The 19,083-nt window shown below is 36.7% G+C and overlaps 1 protein-coding gene across 7 annotated transcripts in view; it reads left to right on the top strand.

The window, feature by feature from the left end:
* wwk (anoctamin 8 white walker) overlaps window positions 1–16,898 on the top strand; it is a 34,716-nt gene extending 17,818 nt beyond the window's left edge. For 3 of the 7 annotated variants that reach the window (XM_089257189.1, XM_089257188.1, XM_089257190.1), the window contains 17 exons: window positions 2,553–2,805; window positions 3,463–3,833; window positions 3,897–4,189; window positions 4,267–4,422; window positions 5,882–5,947; window positions 8,020–8,155; window positions 8,216–8,346; window positions 8,418–8,723; window positions 10,018–10,347; window positions 10,417–10,764; window positions 10,857–10,945; window positions 11,288–11,431; window positions 11,916–12,222; window positions 14,383–14,481; window positions 14,865–15,297; window positions 15,353–15,498; window positions 15,570–16,898. In XM_089257189.1, coding sequence (XP_089113315.1) covers window positions 2,553–2,805; window positions 3,463–3,833; window positions 3,897–4,189; window positions 4,267–4,422; window positions 5,882–5,947; window positions 8,020–8,155; window positions 8,216–8,346; window positions 8,418–8,723; window positions 10,018–10,347; window positions 10,417–10,764; window positions 10,857–10,945; window positions 11,288–11,431; window positions 11,916–12,222; window positions 14,383–14,481; window positions 14,865–15,297; window positions 15,353–15,498; window positions 15,570–15,800 — 3,839 coding nt within the window. In that variant the 3' untranslated portion in view covers window positions 15,801–16,898. The remainder of the gene's footprint in view (window positions 1–2,552; window positions 2,806–3,462; window positions 3,834–3,896; window positions 4,190–4,266; window positions 4,423–5,881; window positions 5,948–8,019; window positions 8,156–8,215; window positions 8,347–8,417; window positions 8,724–10,017; window positions 10,348–10,416; window positions 10,765–10,856; window positions 10,946–11,287; window positions 11,432–11,915; window positions 12,223–14,382; window positions 14,482–14,864; window positions 15,298–15,352; window positions 15,499–15,569) is intronic. The other 4 variants (XM_089257191.1, XM_089257193.1, XM_089257192.1 and 1 more) reach the window with 4 other exon arrangements.
* Window positions 16,899–19,083: the final 2,185 nt, after the last annotated feature.

Below are 19,083 nucleotides of genomic sequence, written 5' to 3'. Positions count from 1 at the left end.
CGGAGCGCACAGTGTGCGTCATTTGAGTTGGCTAAGAACAGAAATTTGCAAAATATAAATTGAATATATAGCGATACAACAACGCAAGTGATTTATAATTTAAGTAAACTATAAAAAGAGAACTGTATGTTATTTGATAGTTCTTTATAACTTTTAAGTTATAATATTATACTAAACGATAAATTGACAAATAGAAAGTTATCGATATTACTGTACATTATGCGTGCTGAACAAGTAGAATAGGGTTTTATCTAATTAGGTATATATTCCTCATATAAGTCGTTTACAACTCTATAAGAAGTCATATTAACATGCATGTTAATATTTTGTTGCTGTTTCGATAATTGGTATGAACATTTTTCGTTTGTTAAAAAATCAAATATGTGTTAGCTTTTTAATTAAAAAATAAAATAAAACTAATTTAAAACTCTGATATCGATAAGTATTTGGTTAAATCGAGTGTTAATAAACGTTATAATTAAGACTCTTGACTTTATCATGATGATCAGTGTTATCGAATTTGTTAGTTTTCGATAATCGCTATTATTATTATTTTTTAAAATATTATTTGTTAATAAACGTTACAATATTTTTTAACTTTATTATTATAATTTTATTAAAATCGAGAAAATTGAATTTAATATTTTTTATTTAATAAACGCTGATGCACAAGGTACAATAAATTTAATTTTCTTTTAAAATAATAATTTTTCAATTTATTTAAATTTTCCTTTACAATACTATTAAACTAAAATTAAATTTATTTTTTCTTTAATCAATACTAAAACCTTTATTATAAAATTATTTTTAATGTACTTATTAAGGCTCTTAGCACTATCAGTGGCATCGATATAGATGAAAATATGTGACGTAGATACTTATCATTATTATTTCTTACACCTCATAAATCTTGATTATATAGTTATCGGTCAAAGTTATCGACTTTTATTACGTTTCTTGCCAACTATGCAACAAAGTTTACTCAAATCTTGAGCAATACTTAATATCCATTAACAAAAGTCGGAACAACAATATATATCGAGAGCATGAACCATTAAATTCTAAGTAATGGCTGCCCCTTGAACCAAATTAAACTTGCCACTGGCGCGCCGGAAGCTGCTATAAAAGGTTGCAAATTGCATTTGACATTCGTTTAATGAGCAATGGAAGCTGTTGATAAGCAAAAATGCAGTCTGAGGTCGACTCTTGGTGCCGCAGCAAGTTTCCCGCTGCTGCACAGTGCCTGCTATCAGTTACGTCCCAGACCTTGGACTTGCGCTCATAATTAATTACAACCTCGTGTATATATATATATGGCGGCAAGTGGCAGATAGCAAAGGACATGGCATAGGAGGTCCTTCACTTGGCTTTTTTCGTAACTTTTAGTAGCTGTCATTAGTCAATTTCTTGTTGTTGCTTAACTGTGCGATTTCTTCTTCTTCTTTTTTGCACGAGTTTTTTTCTCTTATTTTCCTGGAAGGACGTAATTTTGATTTTCTATTTTTATGTTCAGTTTGTCTGTTCCTTTAATTAAAAGTTGCGGTACATTTCTGCGGTTTAATATTTACCTGTCTGCATGTTTGTCTGTTTATTTTGCTATCCTGCACAATTTGGCATACCTGTTCGTGGTTATGCAACACAATTTGTGCGACGCACAAGTGCAGAGGCTGTGCGGCTTTCTGTGTCTCGTGCATTTGAACTATGTCATGTGGCATGTGCTTGACACATAAGCCCGAGAGCTTTTCTATAAATAATAAAATAAGATTTCTTTTTCTCTTTGCTTTACTAAATATGTTTGATAGGTAGCTGACATTTGAGAGTAAAGGTTATGCTTGCTTGCAACGTTGAGATTGTTGATATAGAATATTTAATGCATTTTCTCATTAACTTTGTCTTCTTCTCTTTCTCAGTGAGCTTACTGTTGACTAAAACTAAGAACTTTTAAATTGTTTATTCATTTCATAATAATTCATAGATAGTTTACGTATTTTTCTATTTCTCTTTAAATTCCAAACAACTCTTAAAGCATCTCTCGCATATTCTGTGCGAAAAATCGACAGCTGATAGAATTTCTGTTACCTGTACTAAAAGCAGTTTTTGTGCTGGCGCCAATTTTCCATTGTTACCTCTATAATTCTCTTCAATCACAGCTTTTTGCTGACTATTTTTCCCACGCTTCGCTGCGGTCTATAAATATGCATGCGCTGTAAACGAAACAAAAGAGATTTTAAATTTTACGAGAAGAATAAACGCGCGAAGCGGAATAAAATTTAATTATTATTTTAAAGTCGATGCCAAGAGTAATCCATATGATATAATCTTTAAAACTACATTTGAAATTAATTATATGAGAATTGAACTTAATTTGCAAGAATATTATTAAATCTGAAAAAGGTTTTGAACCATAATAAATTCAATGTAGAAATTTAAATTTTTTATGTTTTTTTTTTTGTCGTTGCACATGACGGAATAAATAGAAAATAAATAAAAGACAGATGTGTAGATTCTTGACATTAATTAATTTTCTCCTAATCTCTGTTTTATTATTGCAGCTTCCCGCCAACTACGCCGTAAAGTGCCATACGCTGGCCATTTGATGACGCCGCGTCGCCTCTGGCTCAACAAAATACCCACACAATGCGATGTGGTCATTGAGTTTCCCGAGGATGCACCAGATGAGGCGCTGCGATGGCTGTTAGCCCGGATTCGCTCGCAGCCGCCAGCTGGTCTCGGTCTCTTGGTACAAGTTAAGGCCCACGACAGCTCCAGACGCAACGCGTTCTATGTGAGCGCGCCAGTTAATGTGTAAGTGGGCGAGAGAGTGGGCTATAAAATTAATTAAGAGAATACATGTACATATATAAGAGTGGGGTTTAGGGGAATTAGCTACGAGCACTTCCAGATGGAATATAATGATGTAAAGTGAAGTGTGGACTCTTATGTAGTTAAACTGGATGACAAATTTGAATAGATCCACGTTTAAAGGGAAGTCTTTGATTGATAACTAGATGCTAGGTATTCAGTCTAACAAGAGAGAGAGCTTTAACCTGAGGACTACGCAGAGCTGCTTTTTAAATAAATGCATAAATCGATTTATCGATAATAGTGACAATGATATTAGGCACACATAACATAAAATTATCGATTTTGATCGATAATAACTTTAGTGACTAATGAGATCAGATAGAAAGTCTCTGATAATTATTGTTAAAATTTTCTCAGTTAGTCCCTAGCAAGGTTTTATATGCTTTATGCTGTCCACCTACGCCTTCTTCTGTGGGTTGCATACATTATCACAAAGTCTTTATATACTATAGCGGGTATTTTTTTCATTTCTTTATGGCATCAAGACATTAAATATAACAAAAATCAATAGCTTTAACTGCATTATCATCTTAAAGCATACAAAATTACTGAAAGTTTGTCTGTTAGTTAAATCAAATCAACTCTTCTGCCCCGCAGTCTCTTCAAAGCCGCTGAGGAGGCACGTTTACCGAAACGTTTGCGGCCCGATTTGGGCGGCGCGTTGCGTGAGTTTACGACGCGCGAGAGCCATTGCTTTCAGCAGCTGCGCGGCGATGTGGGCAGCACGGCGTTGTTTACCTCACAGGAGCGACAGTGGCTGGTGCTGCAGGTGTTGCAGGGCTTGCGTGCCGGCTGCAGCGACATCGATGCGCTGCAGGGACGCGCCGCTGTGGCCGAGGGCCAGAGCATTGTGGCCGCCTGGCAGGAATCGGGTCTGATCACACAGGTTTTTCCCCTGCACGAGCCACGCTCGCTGGCACAGCTGCAAACGCAATGGGTTAAGCAAATATTTGCCCCACAGCCATTGGGTAAGCGATCAAATATCAACTTGGATAAGTTGATGCATTGAACATATTCAAATATCGCTTCAGATGACATCGCCGCTTATTTTGGCGTTAAGGTCGCCCTGTACTTCGCCTGGCTGGGGCATTATACGTGCGCGCTGGGCGTGCCCGCCGTGTTTGGCACCATACTTTATTGCATACTGTGGGGCAAGGGCCAGACGGCGCAGGACATGGGCCATGTGCTGTTCTCGCTGTTCAATGTGGCCTGGGCCTCACTGTACTTGGAAGCCTGGAAACGTTACTCCGTCGAACTGGCTTTCCGCTGGGGCACGCTCTCAACGCCGCCCGAGCTGCTAGAGCCGCCGCGGCCGCTCTATAAGGTGAGTTTTGTCAACTGACAATCGAGAAAGAGAGAGAGAGAGAGAGAATGAAATTGACTTCTATTTGATGTTTTCAGGGCCCGCTGGAGGAGAACAATGTGACGGGTCGATTGGAGCCAAGGGAGGCGCCCGCCTGGCAGCGTCGCGCCTTTCGCTATTTGGTCAGCTTTCCTGTGATTGGACTGTGCCTCTGTGTGGTCTTTGCTGTTATGTTTCTCATGTTGCGCTTCCAGGTGAGTGGAGCTGTGAATAATGTATAAACAAATATATGTATAAACAATATAATAGGTCTAGTTTTCGGTTCACCGACTGCTTGAATACTTTATGCAAGTGGAGAAGAGATGAAAAGAGAGAAAGTTTTAGATACGCAATGTAAAAGTTATTTTTATGTTGAATTCATTATTATTTTCATATGAATAAGTGAGCAATGTATAAATGTATATATAAATGTAAATTTTGTAAAGCTCCGTTTAACAAAAGTTTTATGAAAACATCATGAAATTTTTGTTAAAATAATTTAATATATACGTTTTTTATACATGCACAAATATTGTTATGAGGAAAAAAAAAATATTGAAATTTTTATACTTTTTTTCTGTACAAATATGAAGACATCGTTTTTTTTATTTTTAAGTATTTTACATTAAATTTTGAGTTGTCTTATTCAATTTTCTTTGAGTAAATATTTTTATTAAATATTTTTGTTTAATTAAATATATTTATATTTATAATTTCTATATACACATTATAAGTTTTAATAGATATTTTTTTATTCTTTCATTATTTGTAATATATATTATGTAATGAATTAAAAATATCAGTTTCACATTTAAAAATTATTTTTATAAAATTCTGAAATTATTTAATGACATTATTATGTTTAAAAATATTTTCTATGAAGCGCATACTGCTCTATTTCCTTTTTGCTCTCTCTTTATCTCCCACTTGTAAGTGCTAGGGTATTCTCTATTCAATATTATATATATTTTGACATTTTTTGACATATTTCGCTCCAAAATAATTTACTTAATTGTTACACCGTGCGTATAATTAATATTGTTTTACATTTTATGACAATTCCGATTCCCTATCCGCTTAATTTGCCTGTGTGTGTGTGAGCGGATGTCTGTCTGTGTGCGTGTGCTAGTAATACGTGTTAATGTGTGTGTGTGTTGATTTTAATGATTTTTATGTGTGTGTGGGAGCGTGCTTATCAATTTGCTTAACGGTATCCTTTCGCATTTCATTAGCGAGCGCATTTCTTATTGTTGTTGTTGTTGTTGCTGCTGCTGTTGATGTTGCCGTTGTCGTTAACGCTTTTACGAGCACACGCATTTAAGCACCTGCATACACGCACATTTGCCATATAAACACACGCACACACGCTCACGCACACACATTCGCATTAATTCTGTTGGCTTCCGTTTTTTTCGACTTTTTATGCGCACAGTTTTTTCTCTTTTCTCTACGATTTTTATGTTTTTGCAGTGCATTTTCTTTTATTTGCTGAAAACAACAAAAACGAAAAAAAAAAAACAACAAAAACTAAAAATATTGAATACAGTACAAATAGAAATAGACTACAATAAAAAACATAATTTATCCCATCTATCACGCCTCATTGAATTATTTTCTTTCTTCTTGCTTTTGTTTTTTCTCTTTTCCGTTTGTTTGTTGTTTCTTTTTCCACAGGATTGGCTGGATCATCATAAAATCCCCGATAGAGGAATTGCTCAATGCATGTATAATTTGCACAAGGTTTTTATTGATTTCATTTAACTTTTATTATGATTACGACTAAGTGTTCCTTTTCGCTCACAAATTTCGTTATGTAGCCATTTAAACGTCATGTTCAAGCTTGTATTATCATGTCACAATATTCACACGCGCGTAATGCATAAAATAGAAGCTTAACGAGAATTTTAGAGGCTCAATTTTTGTGGCATAATTTTACGATTACCTTTTTTTTTTAGGTCCTTTGAGGCAGAGGAAAGAAAATTTGTTGAAATGTCTGAGCAAATGTTTTAGGCATTTCAATTTAAATTGAGGCACATTTGCTGCCAATTTGAAATAGACTCTTAGATATATCTTAACTCATGTGTTGAGCTGATAAGCCATAAGCCTTTTGTAAGTCTCCTTAAATTCAGGGAAATATTTCCCAGAATTTGATAGAGACTTTTGTACTTTAGCGTTTGCTTAGTGCCAGCTCAAACATGAACTTTTTTAATATATTTTATATTAGAGCATAATTAAAATGCACCTTATAGCATATTGCACTTGCCGTCATTCATTATGTCACGCCCTTTGTTGCCAACGAGCTGAGCCGTAAATTATGATATTCAGCTGGCAGCTAGGCTAACTACCTGCTTACAACAAGCTGCTAATTAAGTTGAAAATTATGCAACAATACAAAAGAGACGAGCACACACACATGTACACTCACTCTCACACATGTGACCAGAACAGAGATGCCAGCACGTTCACACACACACACACACACACACATGCACACTTTTTCGGAAGTGCTGGCAATTTAAAAGCGCAAACCGCTTTTGTTCTTGCGTAAAATGCTAGCCAGGTTTGCTGGTAAATGATTGCCGTGCAATGAGTGTCTGTGTCATGAATACCCAGCCAAGCGACTGGCTAAGGGGCATATTGGATTTGGCTAGAAATGAATTAATATGACTTTTTTTATGATCAAGAGTGAATATGGTTTATATGGAACTTAGTTCTTGAATAAATGATATTGATAAATAGTCATATCTATGTGGAAAGCAAAGGGCATTTTAAAATAATATAATATAGGGTATTTTAAAAAGTATTTGATCTTTAAATATTTTATTAAATAATATTTCTAGCTGTTTGCTGTCTTTCATAGAGATCTTAATTTAAGAACATAGTTAAGAGGATATCTTGTAGTTGATAATCAGTATATAATATATTAAATGTTATTTCAAGGTGTATGCTGTCTTTCATAGCGATATTTTATTAAGATCATATTGAAGGGTATCTATATATAATCAAGGCATGTTATACTTCAGGGGGTATCTAATAGTTGACATTTTTTCTTTCTTCTTCAATTTTTCAATTCTTCTTCAATAAATATAGCACACTTTAGAGGGCATCTCATATAAATTTGGCTGAAATTAGAGAGTATCTAATGGTTGACTATAATATTTGCTGTGTAAGATTAATGATAGATATGAAAGTGTGCATAAATTGTTCTAGTAGTTGGAAATGTGAGCATATAAAGCATATTGACTATATCTAAACATAAAGCAGAAGGAATCCCCTGCTACAACTGCAGAAGAACATTTAATAGAACTAGCCTAAACAAGCATTATGTCTAGGCTATAAACTCTCTAAAAATACAACGCAATACCTAAGGGTATTATCTAGCTTATAATCATATGTCCGCACAAGCAATTGAAGTGCCTTTTAATTGTCGTGAATTAACCCAAGAGTGAGTGAGACGGAGAGAGCAGGGGGCAAATGTCTATTTGATCTCGTGCTCCCTGTCGCACAGTTGCTCACGAAAAGCAACACTCACAACGGATATATATCGTAATGGAATCAAATTAAGCTGCAATTTGATAAATGGAGTGTTTGGGTAAATGTGTGTGTGTGTGTGTAGTGTGAGTGCAATAATTGAGTTGACTGGCTGGCCAAATGAAATGATGTATTAAACGAGCGCTGTTCGCTAAGCCAAACTCATGCCATATCGTTAACTAATAAGTTGGCTTAATCTAGCGTAAATATGCACACATTAATTTCATATATACACACATATACATATACATATATATGTAATTTCGTTTTTGTTGCATTAGGATTGGTGGGACTCGAAGCTGCCCGAGGACAGCGTCTTGTGCTGCCTGAGTGTGATACCCAAAGTGCTGCTAGCTGGCGCGATTACCTTGATGGATGAGGCCTATTTTAAGCTGGCCGTTTGGCTGAACGATAAGGGTAAGATTTGTTTACATAATAAACGAATATATATAATATAATGTGCTATACTTTTTATAGAAAACTATCGCCTGCAATCAAAGTACGAGAATCATTTGATAGCGAAAGTTGCGCTATTTCAATTCGTCAACTCGTTCCTTTCGCTCTTCTACATTGCCTTCTATCTGCGGGATGAGGACAAGCTGAAGGAGGTTTGTGCATAAACATCATTAAATATCTATGCAGTTCTCTTTTGTTTTCACGTTCTCTGTGTTTCCTTTAGCAATTGGCTGGCTTGCTCATCTCACGTCAAATTATTGGCAATCTACGCGAATCGGCCGTACCCTATGTCCTCGAGCAATGGAAGCTGGCCAAGTTGAGCTTCAATATGTGGGGCGCTCTGAGCCCCACACAGCATGTTAATCGCAGTCTGGCCGAGGAGCTGGCCACTGCCGAGGAGAAGCTCAAGGCTGAGGCGGCTGCCACAACGAAAACTACAGCACAGCAGGAGCAGCAGCAACAGCAGCAGCAGCAATCGGCCAACAAACGTAACATTGGACAAGCCGAGATTGAGAGCTCTCTATATAAAGTAAGGAATGTTTGGAAACCATTGATTAGATATGCATTATAAGCTTTAGATGATATGGGAAAGGTGTTTAGGGATAGTTAGCGAGATATATGTATGATAATAATGAATATGTAAAGGATAACCGTCAATTGAGTTGCAAGTTATAAATTAAGAGATGTGAAAAGCATTCGGATTAAATAGGTAGTATAAAATAGAGATGATATATGTTTTTTTTTAGACACCCAGTAAGAAATAGAAAGTATTTATTTGAAAGTAAGAGAAAAAATTGTAGTATATTATAGTAGCAGTATGGGGAGTATATTATAATAATGATACTAACATTAGTCTATTAGTAGTGAAATATTAAAATAGCCTTTGCTGTAGTAGTTGAGTTTTTCAATATAGTAGTCATGTTAATAGTAGTGATGTAAAAATATAGTAGTAGGATATTATGATAGTAAAAGTATTTATTATAGTAGTAGTAGCTGTAGGAAATTTTTTAAAGTAGTGGTACCTAGAATTAGTAGTATTATGATATAGTAGTAGTATATTTCAATATTAATAGTAGTTTATTGTAGTAACAGCAGCAGCATTCGCAATAGTAGTAGTAGTAGTTGTAGTAGTAGTAGTAGTTGTAGTAGTAGTAGTACTTGTAGTAGTAGTAGTTGTAGTAGTAGTAGTTGTAGTAGTAGTAGTTGTGGTAGTAGTAGTTGTAGTAGTAGTAGTTGTAGTAGTAGTAGTTGAAGTAGTAGTAGTCATAGTAGTAGTAGTTGTAGTAGCAGCTGTAGTAGTAGCAGCTGTAGTAGTAGCAGCTGTAGTAGAAGTAGCAGCTGTAGTAGTAGTAGCAGCTGTAGTAGTAGCAGCTGTAGTAGAAGTAGCTGTAGTAGAAGTAGCAGCTGTAGTAGTAGTAGTAGCTGTTGTAGTAGTTGTTAGTAGTAGTAATAGTATAAGTATAAATAGTAGCAGTTGTTATAGTAGTAATAGTATAAGTATAAGTAGTAGCAGTTGTTATAGTAGTAATAGTAGTATTATTATAAGCAGAAGTAGTAGTAGTATTATTAGTTGTAGTGACAGTATTAGTTTTAGTTATAGTGTTATTTGAAGTAGTAGTAGTATTAGTAGCAGTATTAGTATTATTAGTATGAATGTAGTCAAGCCAGAGTCCAAATATGAATTGCATTCAATATAAAAATCCATTAATTAATCTTGGTTACTTCAGATCGTTGATGATAGTCAAATTCATATCAAACATATATGATATTGACTATCATCTAATTAAAAGCGCATTAAACAGCCCTCTCTTCTACTCTTGCAGTACGACGGCACATTCTCGGATCATTTGGAGATGCTGGTGCAAATGGGCTACGTGGTGCTCTTCTCGGCCGCCTTCCCGCTGGCCGGGGTCTGTGCGTTAATAAACAACCTGATGGAGATCCGTTCGGATGCGTTTAAGCTGGCCCACGTGCATCAGCGGCCGTTCGGGCAGCGCGTGGCCAACATTGGCACCTGGCAGAATGCGTTGAGCATTTTATCGCTGGCCGCGGTCATTGTCAACTGTGCGCTGATTGGCCTCTCCGGGCAGGTGTCGCGCCTCTGGCCTGGCCTGACCACAGCGCAGACCATAATTTTAATCGTTACGCTGGAGGTGAGGGCGAATGGCAGTCGTTTATATTTAAGTACATGCATAAAGTTTTAATGTATTTGCTGTGTGCAGCACATAATGCTGGGCCTGCGGCAGGCGTTGACTTGGCTGCTGCCGGAATTGCCCTCGTGGCTGGCGGCGGAAATAGCGCGTGCCGAGCACTGTCGCCGCGAGATGCAGTGCAAGGGCACCTCGCCCCGACCCACACCACCGACGCCGCCGTCAACCACATCCACGCAGCCGGAGCAGGAGGAGGTCACTGGCGCCGAAACCACGCACGATCAGTCCATGGAGAGTCAGCTGGCTGAGGATATGCTGCTCTATGGCCACGAGCTGGGCGCCGGCTATGGCCGCAGCATTGAGGCGGATGTGAATATATACGAGAATCGTGACTCTTCGCCCGACTCACCGCCATCGCAGGTGCGTGCAATGCGCAAATACATTATAATTATACATATATGTATATGTGTATGTGTGGAGTATATTAAAGCTAAGAGTTGAATCACTTTCAGACTAGCACCATACTCATAAGACCGCTGCATGAATCCACGCCGCCCCACGGTGGCGCCTCGCTGAGCAGTCTGCATCACGATGGCAATGGGTAAGTGAAGAAGCCAAGTCTTGGCTCTGGCTCTGGCTAAGCTCTTAAGTATTTTGCACACGCCAAGTTAATTAAGACCCATTGCAATGGCTAAATAATATGACTGGCATACACACACACACACACACACACATACACACTATAACATTGATATATACTATATATAAATATATATGCACACTCCAATTTATTCAACAATTTTCTTAATATTTAATACCTTTTTCTATGATTAACTCCCTTTGCCATGGGCTCACGCCTTTTTGTGCCATTTTCTGCATTTGCTCATTTTTCATAAAAACTTTATACATTTGTTTTTTGTTTTTTTATCGATAACTTTTATAGCGCTTGTAAAAGTTGTAGGCAAAAATCGCAATTCTTTATACCGGAAATACCGCCATTTCTTGGATATTCGGTGCGCAATTTGAGTGCTCTGACCGCGCACGGTCAGAGAGTGCAACAACAACAACAACAACAGCTGCTTAGCGGGTAAATTGTGTGATTCATTAACTATAGATGTGTGTGTGCAGGAAGAGGAGGAGGAGGAGGAGGAGGCATTGCAACACAATGCAACAATGCAAATTCAATGTCTTTAACTGTGCTGTGCTCTAATTTCTTGCTGTTTGTTGTTGTTTTCGCTTTCCAAAACTAAAACTAAAAAAAAAAACTACGAAATTCTAAACAATTTCTCTATCAATTGGCCAACATCTTCACTTTACAAGCTGCTTACTCTATCTAGAATAGATCTATGTATATATGTATTCAACTTAGTTATTGTTTACAGTAAGGGTATTCCAGCAATTGATTTGGATGTTAATCAAATTTCTATACTTTATGGAATACCTCTACTTTAGACTCTTGTTGCTTTTCTCTACTCAACCTACTATATACACTCTCTCCATATATATATTTCTCTTTCTCTTTCCTATTACTTTTTCTCTTTATCGCTCGCTTCTGTTATGGCACCTTGCAGCGCTTCAGCTAGCACGCTAGCTCTGAACTCAGCCGCCGCCAGCTACGCAGCGCCGATGCATATACAAGAGATACCGCCGTTCCGCAAGAAATCGAGCGATTCGGCTGATCAGACGGGCAGCAGCACGGGCAGCAGTCCACAGCGCGCATCGATGCGCCAACTGCTGCAATCAACCCACCAGCAGCAACAGCAACAACAGCAACAACAACAACAACAGCAGCAGCAAACAACTAGAATCGCAGAGATTCCGCCGTACAGCAAGCAGCGTAAAATATCCACAGAGAGCGCTGCCAATGTACCGCTGAGCGTAAGAACAGAGCACTCTATATAAATATATCTAGATATATCTAGAGATTTAGATATATTTCAATACCATTAAAATCTTTACCTTTCACACCAACTGAACCTCGACTTGTGCGTAGTTTGACCAATAAAACCTCGATACCTGACCAACTAACACCTAGCAGTTGTCTGATACTAATCCTAGCGCTAAGTAGTAGTATTACTAATTATTATTATTATTGCTAATAAGTATATAAGATTCTAGCAACAATTAAACATTCATTAGACACTTGTGACTCGATGTTGTATGTAGAGCAAGAATAGTTTTTCACAACACTACACCACGGCACTACTTCCACTCTGTTGCTGTCAAAGAAAGTAAGGAATTGGGTCCTATGCTTATAATAATATAATATATAATAATATAATGTAGGATATATAATTTTTTAAGTGGTCTTCGATAAGGTTTTTTATCGATAAAAAAGTATCGGATTGAGTTATCGTTTTTAGTGATAAACTCGATATGCGCCTGATATATACGGACATTTAAAAAAAAAAGTTGAAGTCTCCAGCTCTTATATCTTCTGAAATCGACGCGTTCAAACATACGGACGGATGGACGGACGAACGGACAGACAGACGGACAGGGCTAAATCGACTCAGCTCGTCGCCCTGATCAAGAATATATATACTTTGTGGGGTCTGCCACGCCTCCTTCTGCCTGTTACATACATTTCAACAAAACCATTATACCCTGATTTCCCATTTTCAATGGGTTCAGGGTATAAAAAATTAGTTTGAAGAAGCGTTGTAATAGGTTCCACCTCTCTGACTTTTTTCTCAGAGTGTCAGACATCGAGAAACAGTAATTTGATAGCTATGATAAGCACAACTAGGAACATATAACTTACTTTTATAATAAACAAGTAAGAAAGCTCTAGTCGAGACTGCTCGACTACGAGATCCCCTGAACCCTACAGCCAACTGATATTTCAATAATAATTAGCACACACACACACACACACACACACACACACGCATACAAACAAACACACGCACACACATACATATACAAACAAACACACGCACACACACATACGCGCACATATACAGGCGATTGCGCTTGGGTTGCGCTGCAGTGCTGGCAATATTAGGAGAACTTATTTGTTGAATAATTTAATTTCTAGACGTACGATCGTAATGAAACTTTCAAAACGTAATCATGATGTTTAAATGTATGTGTATACCGAAGCACAAGTCTCTAGTATTTGATATACGACTTTTACAAAGATGAGGGTGAGGGGGTGGATTTAGGGGTGGGGGGTAAATTTTAACAAAAACCGAAATTGTATAAAATTCATCTTAGTATGCATTTTAAATTTGGAGACTCTAGCTTAAAAGATGTAGGAGATATAATTTTTAAACTGATCTTCGATAAGGTTTTTTATCGATAAAAAAGTATCGGAATGAGTTATCGTTTTTTAGTGATAAACTCGATATCCGCGTGATAATTACGGTCATTTTAAAAAAAAGTTGAAGTCTCTAGCTCTTATATCTTCTGAAATCGACGCGTTCATACATACGGACGGACGGACGGACGGACGGACGGACGGACGGACGGACGGACGGACGGACGGACGGACGGACGGACGGACGGACAGACAGACGGACAGGGCTAAATCAACTCAGCTCTTCGCCCTGATCAAGAATATATATACATTGTGGGGTCTGCCACGCCTCCTTCTGCCTGTTACATACTTTTAACAAAACCATTATACCCTGATTTCCCATTTTCAATGGGTTCAGGGTATAAAAACCCGCTTTGCCTTTTGATAAGACGTCGTTTATTTACTTATTTTTATTAAATTAATTTAATTTTTTTATTTATTCATTTTTTAGGAGTGTAAGCCATATTTTAATATTAATAATATATTATTATTTATAAAATCATTGCTCGATGAAAATATTGTGAGCATTTGTTTATCTATAAGTTCTCAAAATAATTGCTGCAACAGTCACAAAAGTTATTGAAAAAGAGTTTTAGATCTGATATAAAATATGTCTCTTAGGTATTCTATATGAAAGTCCGTAGTCGTTATAATACACACAATTCTCAGTTAATACAACATCACACTAAACCGTAAACAAACAAAGTTCCCTCTAACAAACTGTTTACTGTTTAAAGGACAAACTACATATAAAACTTCACGCACCCGAATGGATGTCACGCTTAAAAGTGAACGACAATGTGAATCTCCATAGAAGCATAGATTGTATTGCCAAGGTAGTGAAGAGCTGTCTGAAGCGATAAATCGTATAAATGTTAATTGATGTGCATATGGATTGAGTTTCGAATAGTATCTGATATATACATAGATGTAAACTGTTGTCCTTGTTGTTTGCATTGCTATTGAATTCAATTTGCAGTCAGCTATAGCTATATATAAAGCATATATATTAAGGTTTAAGTTGGGCATGGCAGTTGCTTTATGTCGTTAATCGAAAAATAAGCACACGTAGAGGACAAGTTCACGCTGGCTTCAAGTGTTCATCTATGCATGCTTAAGCTTTGAGTGTGTGTGTGTAGCATTGCGAGCATTTTTACCTATGAACCTTAAGCCTAATTCTTCATATTTATTCTATATGTAATATATTTTGACACCCAAGGAGCTCGGCAACACGGCGGACAACTCGGACATACTGAAGCCGGCGCCATCCTGGAGCAACGTGGCCTTGAAGACAGGCGCTCCGGGCATTACGCTGGCCACGCCCCCAGCTGCTCAGCAAATTGTCGCCTCCTCGTCATCGTCGTCGGGCGGCGGTGGCAGCGTTTTCAGTCCGAGCAGTGTGGGCCCAGTCGTTGCCGCCGCCAGCAGCAGCAGCGGCATCAGCAATTCACAGTCACGACCCAGTGTGGGCGCTTTATCCAATTCCTCATCGAGCTCATCGCACAAGCAGCAGCAGCAGCAGGCGAAGCAGGCAAAGGAGGCCAAGGAGGCAAAGGAGGAGCGAGAGAAGGAGCAGGAGCAGGCTGCAGCAGCAGCAGCAGCAGCAGCCACTGCATCCACATCCGCTGGCAATACAGATGATGAGACAAAGGGTAAGTTTGTTCAGCTCCCTGCATAAATTAAACTAATTATTCATTTCATTGCTAGCTGCTGAGTTGGCGGCCAAGAAATCGCGGCTTAAACAAAAGTTGGTCAAGAGCGCGCGATCTGTGGCCATATTCTCGCTCAAGCTCAAGGAGCGGCGACAGCGCGAGGCGGAAAAGGCAGCCACAATTGCTGTGGAGCATGCCAAGGTATAAATTTTGGATTCATGAGTTGCGCTAATTGAAAAAGTTTGGAATTTTAATTCGATTCTCTTACTCAGGCTCTGGCTAAGCTGCCAATGCCGCAGCCCGTGGGCGGCGAGTTGTCTCTAATACCCATCGAACATCTTATCCAAATCGATGATATCAAGCCAGCGATCAAGCCAGCTGCAACAACAACGACAACAACATCAGCAAACGTTTCATCGAGTACACAGCCGAGCTCCTCTATGCATTATCAGCAGCAACAGCAGCAGCAGCAACAGCAGCATTATCATCATACGGATAATTAAGCTTAATCAACAGAACTTAGCCTAACTATAAAAAAAACAACGCACACTGTAAATAGTTTTTTCTATGCACGTAATACCCATATCTGGTCCATGTTTTAGAACGATCTATCCTAACATATTGATGATATGAGCAATTTGCTGAATGTGTGTCTTGTCCAGAGTTGGAAGCAACTAAATAACGTCTATGTATTAGTACACCTAACAAGACCTGATTAACGAATGTTATTAACTATGATATGATGTGGCTTGCGAAACGTAAACTACAAACTAAATGTTTAAATGTTTCTTAAGTCATATTCTCACACACACATGAATGTTTGTTGAAATTAAAAACAAGAAAAAATTATGAAAAAACAGTTGTGAAACGAATTTTGTTTAAGCGTTTTAGCGTTTTAACCGTTACATGTTTTTGTGTAGTTAATGTTCTTAGCCATAAACAAAAGAAAAAATGAAGAAAAATATTTGTCATTTGTTAAAACTTGATGTTACGCATTTGTGTTGCGATTACTGTTTACTAATATCGATTAATTGATTAATGTATTAATTATGTACTTAGCAGAAAGCTGCAATGAGTAACTATCAATTATTATTTTCACATATTCATTGAATTTCGATTATTATTTACAGACTTACGCTTGACCTACTCGTTGCAGTGCTCTTTCAATCAATCAATCATACACACACACACAACGACAAACATTGTGATGCCCAATCGCATTGCGCACTCAAATGTCGTCCATTGTTCCTTCCATATATACATGCATATATACACGCATATATATATAAAAATTTATATACATATACAATCGCTTAAACTAAAACATTTTCAACAAATCTTTTTACAAATGCTGCTACAAAAAGCAATCAGATACTTATTATGTTTATTTAATGCTTGAAAGGAACACTTACACACACAAAAGGACATACACACACACATATAAATAACTCTACCGATGGATATTTGTACATAATATTTAGTATTTAAGATGTCAACGAGAAATTTACACGTGAATATAAAAATAATAATAAATTAAATGTGCTCTTGAGTTGAAAACTAAAAAAAAAAAAAACTAAAAAATATAAATTAAACAATAATTAGGTAATGTAAATTATTTAAAGAAATCCTTTAAAAAATATTTTTATTTTAAATTTATGTTGTGTTCTTTTAGGCTTGCTGCTGCAGTTTATGAAGGCGGCGCAATAGTTGCATGTTTTAAGGCGTTGCCTAAAATTTCTATGGAATTAAATTAAATTACAATTATAGTGGAAAAATTCAAGTGTAAATGTGAATGTGATAAAAAAACTAAATAACGGTGCAGCTCAAATTGTGGGTAAGTACAAGTAAAAGACTATTTATATATTAATATTATGATACACACACACAAAAATAATCATATAGAATTTCAATATGTAGAGCGATTGTCGGGAAATGTCATGAGAAAAATTTATTGGATATTTTGAATGATAATTTGAGAATTACTAAAATATTTATTACTAAAATATTTTAGTAATATAAATATTTATAGAAGGTTTACATAGTTATAGAAACTAGAAAACTAATGAAATGCATCAAGTTTAGAAATGTAGGAAAAAGCTAGAAACAAATTTGTCATTCCATAAATTCATAAGTTAGTGTTGAATAAGTTCAAATAAATACTTATATAAAATATAAAGTAATATTATATTATTATTACTATATTAATTTATATAACATAATAAATCTTTTGGTAATAATAATATACTGTATAATAATAATAATTGTAAGCTGTAAACATTTTATTCAATTTTCGTTACATTTATATATATTATCCATATTATCCATCTATATATCTATAACCTTAAAATTGTTTTATTTAAAAATTCATTTACTATCCAAAGTTTTAATTCTATTCAAATCAATGCAATTTAGATTAAGTATAAGATTATACATTTATTTATTTTTAATTACTGCAATATACTTATATTACATATTAGATTAAATATATAGTATATTACCATATCATATCTCAGCGAACATTTCAAGTTGTATACATTTTCGTAAAATACATTTTATACCCCTTTCCTTAAGGCAAACAATTTGTCATATAACACACACACCTGTCATTCAAGCCCATAATATGCATTATATATACTTGTGTGTAATGCATATATATAGTGACTTATCTGTATATGCTCGTAATGGCCGTCGACTCGTGCGCCTGCCCGACTGTTGGGGAGGGGGCCTTAAAGCGCGCGCGCGCTAATTAGCGGTACGTGCGGAGTGCGTTTTGTCAGGCGCTCGAAATGATATAGAATATGAAGCTGCTGACTGAGGAACGTGGAAAGTGGAGTGCGGAGTGCGGAGCGTGTGGAGCCTGGAGCTGGGCTCTCAAACCTGAGGGCATTGCCGGCCAACTCGAACGACTGCGACAGCTGAGATCGCGTTGTGTTATCAATGAATTCAAATCAGGAGACATCAGACATCAGACAGTCAACAGCGAACAGGGAACAGCGAACAGTGAACAGCTCACCTGTAACAATGACATGTGTTGCTGTTGCTGTTGCTGTTAGCTGTTTTCTGTTGATGAGAGCGTGCAGTTGTGACCCCAGTGACCCCATCCACATCCATGGGCCCCTCTCCTTGTGCCCGCCATTTGGTGCTGGGCTATAAAACAAAATGAGAAATGTTGTTGCAAAAAAATGGCAAGCGGACATAAGTGCACTCTAGTCGAGTGGGGAAATACCCTGTAGGCAGTTAGATAATTTATATTTCCTTAAAATTAGAGGCAGAGTTGGAGATTACATGGAGTTAAATTTATTATTAAATTACTTTTTTATTTATTCATTTTTTTTTTTTTTAATCTTTTACACGTTTTGTTTTTGAGGCTTTTGAAGTTTTATCTTTTGTTTATCAAGTAACTTACTATATACGACGGTTGATATTATTTCTTTTCTATTTTTATTTATAAAGTTGTTATACTAAAATTGTTATATGATATAAGAGAATCTTATATAGATTCTCTAGACTGGGAGGATTGTATTACTAAAACACTTAATAAAAGAGCATTACTTAATAAAATCCTTAAGGCGGATACAGAGAAGAGCAGAGTGTAAGAAATAAGAGAACTTTTATTTCCGTATATATATTATAGATATGCTATATATGCTTATGGTTGGGCTATTCATTTTTTGAGTTTTCCTTATAGTTTTTTTTAGACTAGTAGTTATTTCATTCTTAATTCAAATCCCATTTTAACTCATCGACTTCAAGCCACTCACACATACACATACATTATCATATTGT

The sequence above is a fragment of the Drosophila navojoa genome, chromosome 3, assembly GCF_054131105.1.
Source record: "Drosophila navojoa isolate 15081-1374.11 chromosome 3, UAZ_NAV_1.0, whole genome shotgun sequence".
In the NCBI taxonomy this organism is placed as follows: Eukaryota; Metazoa; Arthropoda; class Insecta; order Diptera; family Drosophilidae; genus Drosophila; species Drosophila navojoa.
The sequence above is the reverse complement of the archived record's forward strand: the minus strand, read 5'-3'. Positions and strand labels throughout refer to the sequence as shown.